This window comes from Xiphophorus couchianus, chromosome 4 (genome assembly GCF_001444195.1).
Source record: "Xiphophorus couchianus chromosome 4, X_couchianus-1.0, whole genome shotgun sequence".
Classification (NCBI taxonomy): Eukaryota; Metazoa; Chordata; class Actinopteri; order Cyprinodontiformes; family Poeciliidae; genus Xiphophorus; species Xiphophorus couchianus.
The window spans coordinates 26,362,723-26,384,031 of NC_040231.1; the positions used below are offsets into that span (position 1 = coordinate 26,362,723).

Here is a 21,309-nt window from a genome sequence, read left to right on the forward strand (position 1 = left end):
TCATTCTGCAGCCAAACAAGTTTTAATAACAGAAACAAAGAAAAAAAAAAAACAGACAGCAGGCATGTCAAAAAAAACCAGAGCGATTTTTACAGCGACTTTTCTGTCCACAAAAATGTGACGACTGCCACACTTATCAGATCAGACTGCATGTGAGATACTATTGGAGAACATAACATACATTCCTCCACTCAACATTGCCCTTTGTTCCAAAAAAACAAACACACACACTCAGTGGCACAAAATGCTTCCGTCTGACATCTACATCAGGTGTAGAGAGACAAATACTGTTGAAACTGCTGGAAAAAAACAAAACAAAAACGGGAGCACAATAACAACGAGATAAGATGCAGGAGCCAGAGTTCGTATTCACATTCTTATAGTCAATTCAGTTCATTTAAAATGACCCTGAGCAATAATCTGTGTAAACATTTCTACATTCGCTGCACACCAAACAACAGAAAAGATTCAGTGCTTCCTGTTCCACATTCTCCAAGCTCACAAAGCATGTACACATTTTAGGTTTATAGGCATGCTGGTGTCATTTACATACGGTACGTTGCTGTGCATATACACTGGAAAAACATCACACCACCTCTTCATTTGACTGTCAGGGAAATATAATAAATATGTAGTTACACACTGGTATGCGGGGAGTGCATTCTGTTTCTCCAGCAGTAGGGGGAAGAGTCGGGGGCGCTGTTCTGCGTACGAGCTAGGTGAAAGACAGAGAGCAGCAGAGGTCGTTCTGAGCCAGACTCTGAATCAGTCTGCACCACTCGGCCCGCTTCTGGGTAATGTAGGCTGGGGTGATGATTTGCACGGGGAGGCGGGGCGAGCCCTCCAGCCTGACCTTCTCGCACAAGGCCTCGGCGATGCAGATGACGTACATGCCGCAGTCGTAGCTGTTCTGCTGCGACGGGCATGGCTCCTCCACAAACAGCGCCTTCCTGCTGGCGCCGAGGAAGGGCTCCAGCTTGCTGCCGATGCGCCGTGCGTGCAGCGAGTTGCTGCCGTTCTGAGAGTCATAGTGCGCGAAGTGATTGGAGCTGCGGCGGTAGAGCAGGAGGCTCCAGTGGGAGCCCCCGGCGGTCTGGTTGGAGTTGTCGTTGACGGCCAGGAAGACCCAGCGGCGGGACGGGAGGTCCAGCGGCTCCAGGAAGAGGGCCAGCTCGTCAGGACAGGAGGCGCACTTGATGAACTGGGTGACCTCGGGGCTAATGAAGATGGCCGCGTCGCCCAGCACCCTGAAGCGCTCGTTGGCAAAGTATTCAAAGGCGAAACCGATGACCTGGTCGTTTAGCCAGTAGGGGCCTTCCAGTAAGGACACGTCGGAACGCCGCAGCAGGCTATCCTGGTAGCTCAGCACTACAGGATCCATCCTTTGGCAGTTTCAGTCTGAAAAAATAATAATAATAAAAATAAAATCTGCCGGTTAGGTTTGTACAAAGTACAAATAGTAACAGGAATGTTATTATCGACGATTCTGCGACTCCTTTTATGGAAAGATCCCTCTGACAATATAAGCATGCCTTAATCATTATCCATTCATTAATATCAGCAACACAGCTAAGACTTGTTACTGTTCTGACAATCTGTGTTGCTTCCTCCCAAAAATAGGTCAGATTTTTAAATGAATAGAAAAGTTAACAGTTCTCAAGAAGTAGGAAAATCAATTATGGTAGCAATTCAATTTCTTTCAAAACAGCAACTATTTTATCTAAATTTTACCAGAGTTTTCTATTATATTTAGTTGCTAAGAATGTTGAAAAACAATCCAGATAGAATCCATTTTAGTTTCAAAAATGGATGTTTATTGTTTTTAATGGTAAAATTACATTTTGGCTCAATTATGGGATTTTTACAAGTAAATAAACATTTACTTCAACTGATAAAAATGGAGAATATTCACCGAAGATGGTTTGCTGAACATTGCATACCAATTTTTAAAAAAAGTGGCTGTTTTTGTGTGTGTCTGGTTTTTCCACAACTTTTACAGGTTTAAACATAAATAAAGGGACAATAATTACACCATGATTTCTGATTTTAAAAAGCAGTAACTACCTTAACTTTTGTTTTCTATACATGACCCGGGTAACGTTTGATCTTATTCTTATTGTTCATGTCGTTTGAAAAGTTGCTTTGAAAAAAAAAATGATAGAAACAAAATATTAAGTTCCTCAACTAATAGCTAATTATATTATATTATATATATTATACTATACTAATTATATTTACTTCATTGTCTCACTCTAAAAACGGTAGGCAAACGGGGCAAAAGACTGAATAGTTAAAAATTACATTTTAGTCAAAAAGTGACCCTCTGCAGTCAAACAGTGGCGTTGATATTTAGTGAGTGATTCTGTAAACAAAAGTAATGAACATGACTGACGCCGTATTAAACTTGTGTAATTTCAAAGCCTTAGGTTTAGCTAAATAAACTTTACAAAAACCAACACACATTGATCCAGCATCTAAAAAGGTTTGACTTGATTCGTTCATTTGAGTTTTGGTTTAAAAAAAAGTAACTCATTTTACAAGCAGACCTGGGTGTTTACATCGGTGTCTGTTGGGTCACAAACTCGTATTGCTGCATTGCGTTTAGTTCACTTTCTGATGGCAGGCAGCTAACAGCCAACACAGTCTAATGTTAGCACTAGCTAGCCAACCGATACCTCCACCACCTCACGAAGCTAAATAACTAACTATAACCTACAGGACATGTACACCACAAAGTGACAAATTAAAACATGCATTGTTCGTTTAATGTCCCTACCTTTGAAAGACACATTCAAACAACGAACAGCTTGAAAACTGCACTGTTGTCCCTCATTGCTCTGGCTATCATAAGCCGCATCTGGACAGTTGGGAAGACAAAATCAGAAGCTCGCATCCGATTGGCTCCCTACATCCGGGGATCCGGATAGTGGAGTAACTCAGAGGGTAACCGTTTTTGACAGCTCACATACGCAATACAAATTTTAATAGTGCTTCTTTTTGATACTTGTATACCACAAAATGAGATTACAGATCTCTCAACTATATAAAACCCGTTAACTGAAACCCCAAATAAACTTAAAATTGACTCATATAGTTCAGTTATCGTTTATTTGAAACACGGGGTGTTTCATTGGCTCCTTCGCGGCCGTGTTGCATTTTATTTACTTCCTGTTGTCATGATGTGTTCGAGCTGTCCTGGATAATCGGAATTTCTAAGTTTCAGCCTTGGGAGACGATTTAAGATCAATCAATCAATCAATCAATCAATCAATCAATCAATCAACTTAATAAAAGCCTGATAAAATGGGAAGGAAAAAAAAGTGAGACAGGCCTTAAAAGCTACTGGAGTTGGAATTTTGTTGTATTTGGAACGATATTACAAATGAGTTCAACATATTCTTAAGTTTGAAAAACGCATAAATTGCCTGTTTTTGAGATGCAAGCTATTGTTATTGATACGAGAGAAAAGTGGTATATTTCTCTTCATTTAAAGTGGTAAAAACCCAAAGTAACATGCTTACATATGCAAGTTGCACTGCAGTAAGTGTGCCACTTGTGGTGATTGCTTCCTTTACATAACCAGTTGATTAATAACTTTCACAAATTTTCTGTATAGGTATTTCCTGTTATTTGCACTTCTGGCCCTCTGTTTCTTATTGAAACACATTAGAAGGACTTAACAACATTCCAATGCATAAATTTTCCTTTTGTGTGTGAATGCATAGAATCACACTGCATTGTTTATCAGAATTAGTCTGATATGTTTTCTTTCTTTTTTCCATTTTTTCTTTCTTTTCTTTTTTTTTTTTTTTTTTTTTTACTTAAACGCAGCTACGTGGCGCAATTCCCCACACTGAGGATAGAACACCCGAGGTGATTTGAACGCATCATCACTCGGCGTTTGGAGCGCGCTCTGGCTCGTAGTTCATATGGTTCGTCCTCCCTCTGGGATTTCTCCCTCCGCCCATAAGCCGCGGGGACGCGCCTCAGTGTGGCCGCACTGATTAGTAAAAGGCAAAGCGGAGTTCTCAGCGAGCGAGCCGCGGAAAGCTGCGTTTTAAATTGCATTCTTACTACAAATGCGCTCGGATAAAAAAAATTGTAAAAATCGAGAGAGAAGAGGAATGCAAAAAGTGTTCGCCGCGAGCTTAAAATTTCGAGGAGTTTTGTCGGCATGCGGTGAGCAAAAGAAGGAATAAAAACTACTCAATTCAGCGGGAATGCAGAGAATTAAAATAGAGACTTAGTCATTTTGCGGGACCACAAGTGTGCGTAACTGTGCAGCTTAGCCTGACCAGGACAGGGGAGCTCAAGACTGGCTTTGAGTTAACTTCAACACACGCCTGGAGGTAAGAGAGATGTTTAGTTGTTTCTTGGTGGGTTTTAAACAGCCTCCAGAATCTAATGAATCACCGCTTAAGTCTTTGTGACAAACTTGTTCCTCTCATCTGCACTCATTTGCAACATTGTTTTCAGCTGTCATTCGTTTTGGGTGTGTGTGTGTGTGTGTGTAAGAGATAACTTATTATTAAACGATTAGTCACAATTAAAGGCGTGTGTGTGTGTTTGTGAGATGTAAGCAGTGTGACAAGTTGTCTGTTTCTACAGACTGCTCGCTTGGCATCCCCAGATTAAGCCTTAAACACGGGATTGATCGAGATTGTCCACATGCTTGTTTGCATTATTACGCATGGCAGTCTTGTAACCGTGCACATCTGGACAGTCGTTTGTAGTCGAGATGGAGAAACGGATACAAAAAGCTGACTAAACTTTCTTGCACAGAGCTAATTAATAACAAAACCGAACTGCTGCATCATCCAGGATCATTGAGACCTGGCAGGGAAGAGGGTGCTGTTATTTTTTTCCGCTCTTTTTCTTTTTTAGTTTTTGCCTGCAATGTGGTGGGATGGGCAGTGTTTACATGTATTATTTAGTAGAGGTCAGACGGTGCAGCTTATAACACAGTGTAAGCGACTCTTTCTGCAGAGCAGCTGGAAGTGTAAAGTGAGGTCTGACTAGGTGAAGATGCTGAATCATGGCTGCGCCATGCAGCCTGTCAATGGAGGGAGACGACAGCAGACACAAAACACCCTGCATCCGAGCATTGAAATGCATCACATTTGATCTCGTTTTTAATATTCGTATATACATTAGGTCTTTTCCAGCCTGTTCAGTTTCTGAATGTGTAATATGTACTTCCAAATCCAATTATGACTTCTTCTGAGTTGATGTTTTTCTTTCTTCATAAGGACTAGAAAGTACAGGGGGGGGGAAGGTTTTGAGTCCATTTCAAAATGAAGGAATTGCAATCTGTGCATTACAGCATATCTGCTCTATCTTTATATAACTCTAATTAAACTAACAAAAATGTATCAAAGTAGATGATTCATGTAATGATTAGGGGGAAAAAATAACTATTTGACCAGTTAATCACTGATCAAATCTGAATAAGGGGGAAAAAAGGTTATTTATTGGTCTATCGCTACATTCATAACATTATGGCTTGATTTCTGATTGTATATGTGAAAGAGGAGACCCACCCCTTGTTTCTTTTTCCATTTCTCTTTAGTCAGAAAAGAGAACTGCTTTATTATTTATTAAATAGTTTCCTAACTGGGAAACAACCAAAAAGCAGCCTCCTGTATGGTAAACCTCTCTCCTCTCCCTTGAAGTTCCTCTGCATGCTGTTTAGATGGGCGCAGGTGACGAGAGCAGAGTGGGTCTGTCCTGCAGGAATGTGGGCTCTGAGAAGACACAGCTGCTGTGAGCATGAGCGAGGCAGCCTGGACTCAGACTCCAGCAACTGGTTCCCCGTTGACATCTGACACCCCACAGGCCCCTGGCTCTGCTATTTCTAAAGGGACTGGCCACAGTTTTCTATCACGCCGGTGGTGTGCGCAGAGATACGACAGACGCCACTGGGGAGAGCAGGGGTTCGGGATATTGGATAACTCTTTGAGTCTCTGCAGGAGATAAATGTTGATGGACAATGTTGGGGGGGTTTCTGCCTGGAGCAAAATCCTCGCAACTTTAGAGAAATGTTCCCAAGCATTCTTAAGAGGATATGCTTGATGAATGAAGGTGAACTTTTTCTTTTTAAAAAACTTCTTGGTTTAAAACTTGAATGTGTTGTGTGCATTTTAGACTTTGCAACATAAGTGTATTGGTTTCAGCACAGCAAAAGTCTGAATGGCTTGCACTTCAATGAGGAAACGCAGAGCTGGAGTGAGTTCATTTGTTCATCTGAAGCTAAAAGTTGAATAGATCGTTAATGTATAAAAAGCAGTTATTTCCTAGGATGGATTCACACCAGCTTTGCTTAGTTCACTTTAATCAAACTCTAGATAGTTTGCCTACACAGTGCTTTTGGTTTGGGGAGATTTGCATACGCAATTGAACTCTGATGCAGAAAATTTAATTTGGTTTGCCTAAAAACCTGGGTCTCAGTTCTCTTGGTGATCTGTTCAGTTGTATATCTGAATTTCAAGCGGACCAGATACAATCCGAAAGCAGGAAGTGGACTATAGTGTAGGATATTCTGGACAAATGCAACCAAAACAAACTCTCAAATCTAGCACCAGCAGGAGAAATGGCTTGTGGTTTTCTTTTACCAGCGACAAAAGAGAAATCCTACCACCGCTAAAATCTGAACCCACTACATTTTTGTTTTTTTACATTTCATGAAGAGGGAAGTTGCGCTCATGTTGTCTTCAGAGGTTTTCGTGTCGTTTCCTTCTACGGTTCTTGGTGCTGCGCCACCACAGGCGAGATGGGAACAGGTTTTTCAAGGGCTTGGATCGTTTTACACAGTGCAGTGTGAAGCCAACACACCTCCTGGAAATAATACAGCAAATGTTGCAATTTTGGTCACCAATCAAACTATCAGTTTGTTTGATTGGTGACCAAAATTGGTGATAGTTGGTGATACCGGACTATCAGGTTTAAAATCAACCTAAGCTTCTGTCCTTTGGTTTATCCTATTATTGCACCTAAAGGTTTTTCAGAAGGACAGAAATCTTGTTTTTCACGAACTTTACTGCTTTAGTTTTATGGTGATTGTTTGAAGTGCAATTAATTGCAAAGGTAATGAGAGTTAACTTGACCTTAAAAATCTAATTTGCTCAAATTGACCTGTTGTAGCATAATTTTAATGATCTCATCATTGGCTCAGGGGAAGTTGTAAACCAGGACAGAGTAGCTGGTATTCTCATTGAGTTAGAAGAGTAGAGTTGTCACATTTAAAGAGAGAACTGTTTGAAACCATGCTTCGTCTCCTTGCGTCCAAAGAGTTCTACAGGGAAGTCCAGCAACCACTCGGACTCTCCCCTTAGAAGGATTTGACTAAGCGATTCTGCAGGAGGTTCAGGATTGGATCGAGAAGGACTGAGGGTCAAGTTATTTCCTTGAGTGACACTCTCTTCTTATTGTTTGGGACATCTGGAAAAAGGACCAACAGTAAAAGCTCAACCTTAATTTTTTTTAAACACGCTGCAATAAATAAAGAATGGGATCAAAAACTGCTTCAAGAGCAACTTTTTGTGACAAGAATCATTTTGGGGATGATTTTTTCCCCCCTGTACAATGAAGACCTCTCTCCCAGGAAAAAAGTGAGAACTAAGTGGGCTATCAATCAGAAATCGCCAAGAAACTCTTGCATAAACGTTTATGGACGTCATAAAAAAAGTCAGTAAAACAATGAAATGTTTATCATTAAACTTCTGTATGTCACAGAAACCTTGCAGCTTCATCCAACCGCACTTAAGTGATAATGTTTTTGAATAGCAACATTTCTGTTCGTCCTAAAGTTTTGACATTTGTACAATAGTGAGCTGATGTCTTCCATAGCGTTTGGGTGAAATCTCCTGTTTGCCTAATTAGGTAGAAATATTTTAAACTTAACTTTTATAGAGGAACATAAAGAGTTAAACATGGTGGGGCAACTTTTCATCAAACAAACTGCAGGGATGGACCAAATATAAGCTCCTCAGGTCATTATTAAGTTATTAGGCTGGTGGTTAGATTGAAGAAGCACAATTAAACCGTGATCTAAACCTGTGGAAAAAGTGATAATTTACTTGTTTTCATGCCCATGGCTTGCTTTGCATGCCAATAAGAGTTGTTGTGGCAATAGATTAGTGTTGGCAGACTGTGACTCTTTCAGATCTTTTATCGTTTACGGACTATCAATGTTAATGTTCTGTTTCATCAGGCATGAAATACAAATATTGTGTGTGGAGTCAGTTTGTCTCTTTCCGCTTCTTTCACAGCCGTGACAGACAGAACTATGACGTATTAAGTACTGCATGCTATCACTTTAAGAGAAGTTGTGAACATAGTGTTAGTCATGAGTAAAAATCGCTTTTGTGAAACAATGAAATGGCTTCAGGTTTTGTCACCTCTTACATCATCTCCTGCCACCCTGTCAGACCTGATGTGTGGCCTCATGGTGAATGAACAAACCAGATGCCTTTGTAGCTGAAAATGTCATTGAAATGTTTTCCAAACCTCATAAAAGTACAAATTCTCATAACTGTTTTGTAATATCTTGTAAAGTATTTTCTTTAAATATCAAGGGCTGTAGCTGTTGTGCTAACCCTTTGCAATTTGCTCTTTTGCCAAATGCATGCTTTTCTTGGATTTGGCAAAAAAAAACAATGTAAACTTAGGTTTACTTTGCGCTTGTAAAGAAACTAGATTGTACCCATGCATATCTTACCATGAGGTGGACAATATGGACTTATAATTTTATCACAATATTTTGTTGTACTGTTATAATAATAATAAACGTGGTGTTAAGAACTATTTGTTGCTCCTTTTTTATGTAACTAAATAAGAAAATGGAGTAACACTGAAGATTAATTGCAATTTATATTGACAATAAATCAAAATTCTTTTGACTATAATAAACGATTTGTTAAATGCCCAGCCCTAGTTTACCAGGTTATTTCTTTTGCTGGGTAAATTATTTGATTAATAGTTGATAAACATTAACCCTCCAGCTGTCTTAACGCGATGCTCAGGAGGAACGCGGCATAGTTCACGGACAGCCGGGAAGCAGGGGGGTTGTCCCATCAGCCTGTTTCCGAAACCACACACAAAAAACATTGTGAAAGCGCACACAGGGTCAGTATGACCCCGTTAGACCGCACACAGAGAAAAACTCATGTGACCCTGTCTTTTATGGCTGTGGGAGGGTTAATAAAAATGTGGTCCAGATCCCTGTTTGGCCAGTGAACATTGACCATAAGATAACTATGATCATGACAGTAGACGCTCATGACAACATTTAATTAGAAAGGCCATCTCTATTCTAGGATGCTCTCTTCAACCAGTTGAAGACAGAAGAGCTCTAGCTACAATAACATTATAATAATGTCTTCTGCCCCATGCATGAGACTGTTTTAGAACTGGAGAGCTTCCACATTGACAGACATCTGCATCCTTGGTGCAGAAAGGCATGTAACCACAGATCCTTCCTTTCTATTCTGTTTTATTACGGAAAATTCTGTTAAATCCAAGTGGTATTAACAAATGCCAAAGGTCTTGTAATAATCGGCTCTGAAACAAATAATCCATTAAATAAGCAAATCTTCAAAAGTGCTGCAACATTTTAAAAGGGCAGAGTGACTAGCACCGGTCTAGAAACATTGAATTTATGATTACAGCAGTTTGCTGTTCTCTTGTAAACGGAGGCAGTGAACAACCTGTTACCAATTCAATAAAATGACCCCATCTTCATCCCCAACCTGTTACTTTCTGAACTTTTGTTTTCTTATGGGGAGGTTGGTTAAGAATCACATTCTGTTTTGCTCACATGATCGGGATGTCTCTGAATGGTGGTGTGGCTGCATGATGGGGTTGTGTGGCGTAAGTGATTGGCATGCCATGAAGTCATTAAAGAGGAACCTGCTTGTGTTGCTGTACAAAGCTCCCCTTTCTTCAGCAGGCCATTATGTGAGGGAGACTTTGGCCTCACAGGCTTCCTCACATTTTGCATTTCCCCTCATTAACTCACTGTGGCTGCTAACAACGGTGGGAGGGAAACATGGAGCAGAAAGTGCCTTGCTTTTTCTTCCTAAATCTAAATGTAGCCAAATTGTTATTTAGAAACCGAATTGTTTAAAATTAAAATAAACACTCTTACCAATATTTTGATGGGCAGGTCCACACTGCTATTTGTGGGGTATGTATATTTCATCATAATGAGACAATACAACTCCTTAAAGGGTCAAATTCAGTGCTCTACAAAAGTACAAACACATTCTGCAGTTCATATATATATTACTTCAATTAAAGTATACTGAATGTGCAAATCCAGAAGCCCATCTTTTTTTCTATTTTTACTTTGTTCATGCTGTGTCAGGTTGGAAAGTGAGCATTTCTGAGGTTTAGCTGCTATGAATTTCTCCAACTTCTCCAGGGTTACCTTGGGCCTCTTGACTACATTTTGGAATAGTTGTGTAATTTTTATGCCCTGTCAAAATAGGTTGACTTGCATGTAGAAATGTAAATTTGGGCCATTCTTCTTCCATTTATGAATTGGTTGTACAGAGCTCGTCTCTACATAAAACAAGGAGGTATGAATACTTTTGCAAGGCCTTGCACAAGGTCTGTTTTGAAATTATTGCAACGGTAAGCAGCAGCTGTGCATGGTGTTTAATGGGTTAAATGTCAGCTGCTCATTCAGATGTTCCCTGTAACCAAAGCTATATTTTGCTGAATTTCTGCGTGTTATGTTACAGTGGTGACAAAGCTGCTGGCCCCCCTGCAGCCTCTCTGCACAAACATGACAGGGCCCATGGGTAATCCCCAGGCATGTGCTGCTGTGCTATGATGGACAATACTGCCCATTTGTTAAGCAGTCCAGCCATGACACCACTCACATTATCTGTTCAGTTTTTGTTTATTTGCATGTAGGAAAATAAAAATAAGAAACTGCATGTTTAACCAAAAACCAATTTGACAAATTATTTTAAAAAAAATTTTTTGACACCGATGCCGAATAGCATAAGATATTGAAGTCTTGAGTAAATGATATGATGCATTGAGGTTAATGTCTGGGATGGTTTAGAGTTTTTCCTTCACCATTGCTCTGTTGGCTTTATCTATTAGAAATTCTGGCAGTCCACAGTAGTCTGTTTTCTCTCAGAATGAGGCAAAAAGGGGAAGAAGAGTGGAGATAACTGAAAGAAACTGATAGTAAGCAAGCCTTGATAAGATGGATTTTGAATTTGGCCTTATGTTGGGCTCAATAATGGCAGGCATTCCTCTCCTGTCTCATCTAATGCGTAGTTAGTGCCATACATGAGCTGATAATATTTGATTTTTAGAAGTTAAATTTCAGGTTTTTCACATTCTAGTGAAAATTAGATTACATTATTTAACCAGTATATTTGACATTGGGAATGGGTATGCAGACCCCAGCTCTTCCCTGCCAAACCTGCGCTGACAAACACAACCTCAAGTCCTCACACTGCATGCGGTGGGCAAAAAGGGAGGACACCTCTCTAATGTTGCATGGAGTAATGAGGCAACTCCTGGAGATTGCCAAGCTGGGGTTTTAGTCCCAATTTAAGCTAGAGGGCCAAAGGTTGTGTTATGTATGCATCCCTGGGAAAGCTTACTTCAGTGTGTTGAAAAGGAGTTTCTGACCAGTTATCTGTTAGATTAACTTGTGACGTTTGTCCTGGATGTGAAACGATAGACCACAAGGAACTGCTTCACAGATGGTGGGAGTTCAGTTGTCCTGATACATTTTAAAGTGGAGAGTCACAACAATGTCTCCTGTGTCTTGTCCTTGACCCTCAATAGAATATGGTGCTTCAGTTTCTTTTAAGGGCTATCCAGTCCCTCCTTAATCAGAACAAGAACTGTGGCTGCATCCTTTGCACAAAGTCAAGCTTTTTACTGATGTAGATTCAACTCTGGCTGCCTCTTGTCTCATATCCTGCTTGTGGTGTTCAAGGACAGAATCTCCAGCTGTAGTTATGGAGATGGTTTCCTCTGGGTTGGGAACCTGAGGGTTTCATCTCGACTCTTTAGATGACGTGATTCTTCTGGTGTTTTCAAGCCCCAACCTTCAGCATACACTGGAGCAATTTGTAGCTGAGTGTAAAGCAGTCGTGATTAGAATCAGCTGCTCAAAGTCAAAAGTTTAAGGTGGATTGTTTGTTCCCTTTTGGTTGGGAGTGAGTCTCTGCCTCAAGTACAGAAGTTTGAGTGTCTTCTGTCTTGTTCGTACCAAGATGGGTTGATAGATTTTGGCCTTGTCTACACTCTACAGCGTTGTAGGCATAGTCTGCCATAGAAAGAGCTGAGCCAAGAAGGAAGAATCTTAGTTCTTTGGTCTGTCTACATTCCAGCCCTCACATGTGGTCTTGAGATATGAATCAATATCAGAAGAATGACATCCAGGACACAAGCACCTGAAGAGCTCCATCATCTCAGAGGAGTTCAAATTAGAGTCCCTTCTCCTCCACATCGAAAGGAACCTGTTTAGGTGATTCAGGGGTTTGATTGGAGCCTCCCTTTAAAGTTTTTCTGGCATCTCCGACTGGAGGAGACCTGAGGGTAGGCCCAGAATCTGCTGGAGAGACTGTATTTCCCATGTAGATTGGGAACACCTTTGGATTGTGTCCTCATCCTGTCGGTGTAAATCAAATTTCTAACAAAGTATAGTTAATCATTTTGTTCTACGTTTTGTGGTGGATTTTGAACAGGGGAGCAATGTAAGACATCCAGCTGATTTAGCTGTACAAGTGGAGAGTTCAAGCTAGTGTGAGCTCAGCAGGACTTCTTGTGAAGGGCTGGGCTGTTCTGACCTTCTCAGCTGAAACAATAAAGTATTGTTCAGAAAGGGGGTTAAGGAGTTTCTGCAATACGCCTGTTTCTGTGGATTATTGATCTGCTTTAGTTGAATAAAGACGTGAATTCAACGAGCAGGCCTACATTGGCAACAAGTTTGTAGCTGTGGAATGTTTTTAGCTTTTGAAGTTTATGTAATTAATTTGTTGGAATATCCTTATGTGCAACTCTTTAAGTGTATTCAATATTAGACTGTATTATAAAGTAATCTATGCAAAGTCTTGCAAATATACTCATACCTTTTTCAACCTTTCCACATTTTGTCCTGTTAAGTATGAAAGAATATATTTTAAGGGCTTTTGCAATCAGGTACAGGGTTGTTATGGGGCATCCTTGGCTTACATTAATGCTTAGGTATGCATTAAAGTAAAGTACACATAGCTGTTTTGCTTTTTTCATTAGAACAATGGAAAGATTAACTATATTGTTCATTGCTGGAGGCTTATTACTTGCCTTGTCTTGTCTACAAACTCTTGACTCTTTTTCACACTTTGCTGGTGCAATGGCTCGATGCATGAACAAGAGAAGTCAGGATAAATAAAACAATACCTTACTTGTGTCTGGAGTTGTCAGAGGGTGTTCAATCTAAGGAGGCGATCTTCAAAGAAAAGATCTTACAATAAACTCTCAACACCTGGATATTGTTTAATAATGTCTATTTGAGAGATTTCCTTCCACCATGAGCCACCATATTTGTGGTTTAAGTGCAGCTTTTCTTCACTGTATCCGCCTGTAGGCAGATTATGTAAAATAAACCATCAGATCTTCACTCTATCTGTTCCCTCACTACATATTCTCACCAACATCTTCTGTCATCCTCCCCTTTGAGGCAGGCAGCCAAATTTGCGTTATCATCGCACAGCAGCTCACCCTGTCTCCGTGGGCTGCGGCTCCGGCTGAACCACCAGGCTCAGATTTCAAACGGCCTCCGATCTGCTGAGGGCAGAAAGACGGCAAGTCATCCCCCATCCTCAGAGAAGACGGCGAGAGCCTCTGTAGCGCGCCCCTGTAATTACAGGTCGGGATTCTTTTCCTCGTAATACGCTAAACAGATGTGCTCAGGATAATTCTGCAGCTCAGACCCAGCCTTACGCTAGATGTCCTGTCATTACTATCAGCTGACAACCTGAAAAGTGTGCACTGTGCTTGCTGTGTGTGTGTTGCTTGGATTAGAGGTTTGTTATTTTATCGCTTTGCTCCAAAAGATGATTAATGTCTTGACCTTGACAATGACACGTGAACCTGCTTTCTTTGACAGGGACCTCCTTGTTCACACCTTAATTTGTGATGATGAGGCATTTTATGAGCAACTATAACCAATATTAGCTGAGTTAGCTGTGAAAGACTTGATTTATTTTAGCATGTAGAGTCTATTCTAATCTCAGTGCCTTCTAGTATGTTTTCTAGTTGGGTTTTTTTTGACAAAACTGGTATTTTGACTGCTGGTTTAGAGATTACTGAAAGTTTTTGTTAACTGGATCAAATGTCTTCATGAACAGGACCTGAACTCTGCATAATCTGAATCAATGATATCAATCAGAACCTGTAAAAGTGGTGAGAACGTGTTGGCTCCTTTGTCACATAATTTGTCTGTCAGATCCACAGACAGAAATAACATAGATATAACAATGTTTAAATCAAGTTGTTTTGTTTTTTTTTTAATGAAAGGGGCAACTAATCCAAACCTATCTAAATTGCCTTGTGTGAAAAAATGATTGTCCCCTAAACCTTGAGTCTCCCCTAGCCGCAAGTTTTGGGGATCATCAACCTGTCGTCGGGCAAAATGGACGAGCATTAATGTTCCTTTTGCTCAGCAGTGGTTTTGATCTTGGAACTCAGGCCATTTTTACCAAGTTTTTTTCTAATGGTGAAGTTATGACCACTGACCATAACTTGCAGTTCTTTGGATGTTGCTCTGGGCCTTTGTTGACCTCTACCTGGGGTCATTTTGAACAGCCACCCACTCCTGTTAATGATTTCTTTGGAAGGAAATTATTCTTTCTGTCTATCCTATCACTTAGACTTGTTTTTAAAAAAATCTATGAATTTTTTATTTTTATAACATTCCACAGTGGAAAAATGACAGGTAATGCACTATAAGACAAAAAAAGTCATTTTTGTGCATATAAACTTCTACCTCCACCTGTCCTTCAAGTTGATATTCTCCATTGGTATTCCCATACCTGGGGCTCTGCTAGGAAAACATCTGTGCATCAAGTACTTCTTTACAAAAGCTTGATTCATTATACACGTAGTATTTGGTACATCATTGTTGATCTCATGTCATTTTCATCCCATGGTTTTTTGTTTGTTTCTGTCTGACTTCCAGTCCAGTCTACTGCTCAGTACAGCTTGACACAGCATCTGCTAAAAGGAGACTGTGTGTATTTTTAGTTGTGCAGAGAGCCACCTCTGGGATGCTTCTGAAACATGCTGTGTCTCCACCGTCTCGAGTGACTGTGATCAGCTCAGATTAATGCAACCCAGCTGCTCCCGGTGGAATTCTGCCTCTGGCCTCCTTTCTTTCTTTGGACGTTCATATCAGACTCTGCATATGGTAACATGGCTTTTTACATCCATATGTAAGGCAGTTACATAAAGTCCAGGTTTTTGGCATCTTTTAAAACAGAAGTGTAACCACTTTTTCTGTTTAATTTCCAGGGAACCTTTAAACTTAAAAAAAAAGTGTCCAGAGAGTAATTGTTGATGCCCGCCGTCTGCTGGAAAACTTTATTGCAGGGTGGTGCATTTTCCCACTCTATCAGCCAAAGGACTGTCATATTGATGTTTCCAGAGCTAAAAGGGAGTTTGAAAGGGAAAACATTTTTCCATTCACTACAACAATTAAACATAAGCATGGGGTGAGCCGAAATCAAAAAGCTTGTCTTAGGTTCAACATTTCAGCCTAAACCACAGTTTCTACTATACCTTTTTTTTTTTTTTTGTAATTTTGGGGGGAAAAAATTGCTAAGTGACACTGAAAAGGATATGTTGGGGGGGAAAAGTGGTGATGGTAGTTTGAGAACAGAATAATCTATTAATATTATTCCTCATTGGCTCTACAACATCTTATTTTTAAGATTACAGATAAATGGGACAAAAGTCAGTGCAATTGAAGCAAGTAATGTTAATCTCGGTAGTTAAGTTTAATTTTGATACGCAGACTCTAATGAATGACTTGCTAAATTTAGAGGTAGTTTTTAAGTAAACATGTTTACTGTGCAAAAAAAATACACTCTTTGCTACTTTCTTCATCACACAGTAACACTTAAAGTGTAACAAACTAATAGGTGGTTAATTAGTCAGGCTATCTGTTCAGGAAGCTAGCCTGCAGTCAGCAGCTTGACAGACATACTGCATGTAACTTGCCAACTATAGTTTTAAAACCGAGTTACCATAATAAAATAACTGTCTGTTTCATGACCAGAAATGTTTCCAAACAGTCAAACTTGTCTTTCTGGTCAGCACAGAATAGGTGTAGCTGCCTTCACTGAGCAGGCTGACCAGGAGTGTAATATTCTACATGGGAGAAAATTGTGTTTACTTTGGTATTTTCTCTGGTATCTTCATAGGACCAGTACCATTCTTTTTTTCTTTTTATTCCCGTCTTTCCATTAATATTCTTAAATACAGATGAGCAGCCAACTTTTTCAGATTTGGTCTTTTGTGGCTCACCCTCCTTTTGCCGGTTTTCAATGACCGTTTTGGACAACTGTCAAGTAATCGGTCTTTCCTGTGATTGTGTAAGCAACAACAATGTATGTTAAAAATTGTATGTAATTGTTCCCTTTTCTGAGACTGAAGTTTGCGTTTTCTTTTTCTGCAAGCTCTACTCACTGAAATGAATAGAAATAAACATTTGTGTCAAAATTATTACTTAAATAATTTAACTTAAGTATTTTAATGATACACATATTTGTGTTGATCAGTTTGGTACATATGGATACATCATTTATAGCACAGTTTGTTCTGACAAACACATTTGACTTTCTTATAGAGAAAGTTAAAACCTTAATCATTTAGGTAAAAAACATTAACTTTATTCAACAACAACGGCATGATGGTGTCGTATTGTTGAAGCCCCCACGGTGCAAGCACTTCCTGTTTCACCCATGGCTGCTGTCGTTGTCCTGGGAGTGGACATGGGAAGTGGAAATCTCCATGGTAACAACGGAGGAGTGGTGCTGTTTACTTTGAGCGGTGTTCTTTTGTACAAACTCCACATTTTTAATCATTAAAATACCTGGTGGCTGCTTTAATTGCAGTACATGATGATTGAAATATATCTGGTTTGCTAGCAGTTTAAAAATTATTTTTCACAACTTAGCAAAGTGGGAGCTTAGTAAATTAGAAAGTTGTTACAAAAAGTCAGGTTTACAGAAGAAGGAAATGGATATTTTAACGTGAGGGTTTGTGTTTCTTTCAAACCCGTTTGGATTTGTGTAGGTGGTGCTGAAATAAATCCACCAGTTATTTAAGAGCTTGTGACTAAACTTTGCTCTTTCAATTTGTTTTTAGCTAAATTTGACTAGTATTTGTTTTATAAAATTGGATTGCAAAAGTTTGACCCTCAAGATCTAGTTCTGTGCTGAGGTTTATTGTTTTTGTCGATTCAAGCCAGAAATCTGTGTTTTCCTCCCGTGTTGTCCTTGGGACTTCAGCTGCACTCAGTTGATTTCCTTCCTCTGTTTTCTCCCTCCTCTTTCTTCAGGCAACAACAATGATTGGAGTCTGCGTAGAAAAGACAGCCTCGTAGTTTAGCAAGCACCTTTGGCACTTCCTCCAGTGTCATATTTCCATGCTGGTAGTGTGTCACCTGCTGACGTGTGGCCAGAGGAATGCGGAGGGAGTCTCCGCCGGTCTGGGCGCCCCCGTTCAGAATGACCTGCCTCAGATATCCGCTGCACCGCTAAGAGGCCTACAGTCATTTTTAATTACGGTACGGACAGTGATCCAAGCCCAGACTTGTTGCGACTAGTCATCAGGGCTTCTTGGTGACACCTAAAAAATGCTGGAACTGTGACTGGCTTTTAATTATCTGCTGTAAACTGTTTGAGATTAGTATTTCTGCAGTACAAAAAGTCAAATCTGCATCATTTCTTTAGAGGATAAACAATTCTATATGATACTGTAAGGTATGGTTTCCAGTTTATTTTTTAATATGATACAGTACTGTGGGAAACTGTGACTCAATGGGAAGAGTAGCCATCATGCAATCAATGTACTTAACTCCAAGCTGGTCAGTGAATGTGACTGGGCGAACGTGGCAACAGTCTAAATGGCTTTGATTGGTCAGTATGACTTTACATGTATATAGTGGACCCTGCCTATTTATGGTTTAGAATTTCCAGAGTCACCTATTTGGGAATTTTTTGTGAAAATGCATACAGATTAATCATGAAAAATTCACCTGTTCATGGATTTTTTTATTTTTTGCAGAGCATATCTAAAATATTCAGGGGAAAATGCAGCTTGGGAAGCTAAAATTACTAACTCCCACAAATACCAGGAGTCGACTGATAATGATAATACTGTATGACCATTAATATTATCATTTAGTACATTCACTGTTGGCTAGAGATCCACCAGGCAATCAACCAGAAATTATAATCAAACAATTTTTTTATCAGTAGGTGATTATCAATGTTCTACTAGATAAATAATTAAAATTCAGATTAGTTTTTTTTTCTTTTTCTTGTGTTTTGTAAAAACTGAAAACTCCCACGTTTCACGTGTTTGTCTTGTGTATGCACTACAGCCTCTGCGAGTGGAAAAGCTGTTGTTATGAAGTACTTTGGGATTTTTATAGGTTATGAAACTCTTCATGTCAAACTTGTCGCTGCTGACACAAAGTGAAGGCAAACCACCAAAGAACGTTAAACATTAAATGTAGCCATGTTTCGGTCTCCTTAGCAACGAGCAGAAACATTTCTTTTTGTTAGGGATTGACTCGAGTAGTTTTCTGCCTCGAGCAGCCTATTACCAAGTCAGATATTTTTTTGCTGGAGGTATGCAGTCTTCAGAATAGCTTAGTTTGTCTATTTAACTTGTTAATTTGTTTCCAACTACAGCTCAGTAAACCCAATCAGCAAAAAAGGCTTGCATCTGGGAGCACAACGCTTGGACTTTGGACCAATGGAAGAGGGTCATGTGGTCGTTGATTCTAGATTCGCCCTATTTCTGAGTGATGTGCACATCAGAGCAAAAAGACAGGTAACCCTTGTGCCTACTGTACAAGCCTGTGGAGGGAGTGTTATGGTCAGAGGTTGCTGCAGTTGGTCAGGTCAATAGTCATTGACATTATTTGCCCAAAGGTGAGGCTCACCTGATAACTTGAATCTACTGAATAACCAGGTTATTCTGTCAAGAATATTCTCTGTTCCTGATGGCACTTGAATATTACAAAACAACATTGCCGTCGAAAATGAATGCAACTTTTTTTTGCACAAATCTGTCATGTGAAAATGTTTGCAGATTGACTATATCCGGATTTATAGATTTCCTTATATGCATATTCTGCCCTAAGACACTGCAAAGATTGTTTTTTAGTGGGTGCAGTTCAATACTGAAAGTCAGTATGTTCATGAGTGAAATTTTGTAAAGTGTTACTACCACTGCAGCTAATAAAATCTCTAATAACAATCTCTTTGTTTATGGTAAATTGTTGTGCAGAAAAACAGATTAATACTTCTGGTTCCTCTCTTCCCGACTCTAGAACTTCAAAAGAAAATCGTAGTCTTGATGAGGCCTAGCTCTATTAATACATTGTAATGATGTCAAACCGGTTTCTACTTAGTAGGAAAGGTGTAGCCAACAATATCAAATTTAACAGTATCACTTTGTTTTCATCTCATAAGTATCATCTAACAATTAGAAATTTGTTGTTGTTTTTCTCACTTTTGTTAATTTATCTGGATTAGGATTTTACAGCTTATCAACAAGGTCAAGCGGGAGCAAAGGAATAACATGCAGCCAGCCAAACATTGTGCGGTGCTTGCAGAATTTGCAGCCGTCAGTCGCTTCCCCCAGCATGATCAGATGGGTCAGAGTCGTGCTGTCTTAGTTGGGTGCCTGTGGTTGGTTATTGTACTTGTCTAATGTGATTGCATGTAGTTGTGAGGCAGATGCATCACAGCTGGTCCAGAAAAGTCCTGCTGGTGTTTTGTGAATTGGACAGAAATCAGTTTCAGCTTGTGTTGGAGGAATTATCAGGAACATCTTATGGCATATGATGGAGTAGTGCCAGGAGAGCCTCCACTGTATTAAATAATCATAAAGGCTTTGTCAGACTAATTTCTCAGCAATATGAGTGCTTGGCACTTCATTGTCCTCTGTCCAAGTTGATGCCAGACTGGCTGTTAGAATTGCTCTTTCCTCCCTTCCTCCCTGCTTCTTGCTCTCACATTCCCACAGCTCACATTTCGGAAGACTAACATCCTATCATTTCTGTCCGTCTCTGTCTGATGCTTTCTAACATCTCTATTCTTGTGATCCAGCCTGCCTGCCTGTCTGTGAGCTTCTGCGTGTATTTTCCCACGGTTCATTTTGTCTTCACTATTTTCCATCTTTCAAAATTCAGTCTTAGACGGTGTGTCAGGCGTAAGCCATTGCTTCCTGGTTGTTTAAAATTGACCAAAACGTACACGAAAAATCTTTGTAGTGATTAAAACTTGGATATCAATGAAACAGATTTCTTACTTTTACCTTGTTACTTGTGTCCCTAATATTAGGCTAATATTAATCTTCACATCTGACACTAATATCCGTCTTTAGCAATTGGATCACATTCTGGCAGCTATGAATAAAGACTAAAAATACTAAAAATGTTTGGATTGGGCCTGCCTGTGCTCACTATGGACAACACAAGACTGGCAAAATTACTCCTCAAAAATTAAATCAATCTGAATCTCAACCAAGCTGATGTCTGAACATGATTCAACATGATTTTGGAGTAACATGAGCCGGACAGCTGTTGCTTTCCTGTATGTTGGTCAACTAACAGCGCAATCAGGAATGTGTGCTACGGGAGGAAGCTGGAGTACCCAGAGAACCCACACAGACAGAGGGAGAATATACAAACTGCATTCAGAAAGACCACAGCCTGTTGCCTTCCTGCAAGGCAACAGGGCAACCAATTGCAGTAGTTGTGTTCAACAAAAATTGGTCTTTTCATTTCTTGTTCTTTTTTTATGTATCAAAATTGACTTTTTAAAGGCAGTCCATTAGATTTTCATTCACAGTGAAAGCTGCTCATGGACTTAAGCAATAAAACACTACTAGCCTTTAGTTTTACATACTGGAACACTAATGAGAAACTTCCTCACAAGTGTCTAACAGAAGCACTTAATTCTTTAGCGCCATCACTCAAAATGATTGATCCACTTTTAAAAAAAAAAAAATTAATACATCACAATCAATACATCATTCTTTTTTAGACCTTTCATA

General features: G+C 39.7%; 2 protein-coding genes across 5 annotated transcripts in view; one reads left to right on the forward strand and one right to left on the reverse strand.

Annotated features, from left to right (window-relative positions):
* Nucleotides 1–3,117, reverse strand: senp8 (SUMO peptidase family member, NEDD8 specific). The gene is made up of 2 exons (XM_028016109.1): nucleotides 2,777–3,117; nucleotides 1–1,398 (listed from the first exon to the last, which is right to left on the reverse strand). The coding sequence occupies exon 2, from the start codon at nucleotides 1,379–1,381 to the stop codon at nucleotides 716–718; it is 666 nt and encodes a 221-aa protein (XP_027871910.1). The 5' UTR covers nucleotides 1,382–1,398; nucleotides 2,777–3,117; the 3' UTR covers nucleotides 1–715.
* Nucleotides 3,118–3,948: 831 nt separating this feature from the next.
* myo9aa (myosin IXAa) overlaps nucleotides 3,949–21,309 on the forward strand; it is a 115,246-nt gene continuing 97,885 nt past the window's right edge. For 3 of the 4 annotated variants that reach the window (XM_028014190.1, XM_028014192.1, XM_028014191.1), the window contains exon 1: nucleotides 3,950–4,349. The gene's annotated coding sequence lies outside the window, so the exon portion shown is untranslated. Of the gene's footprint in view, nucleotides 4,350–21,309 lie in introns of all 4 variants that reach the window. The other variant, XM_028014193.1, reaches the window with a different exon arrangement.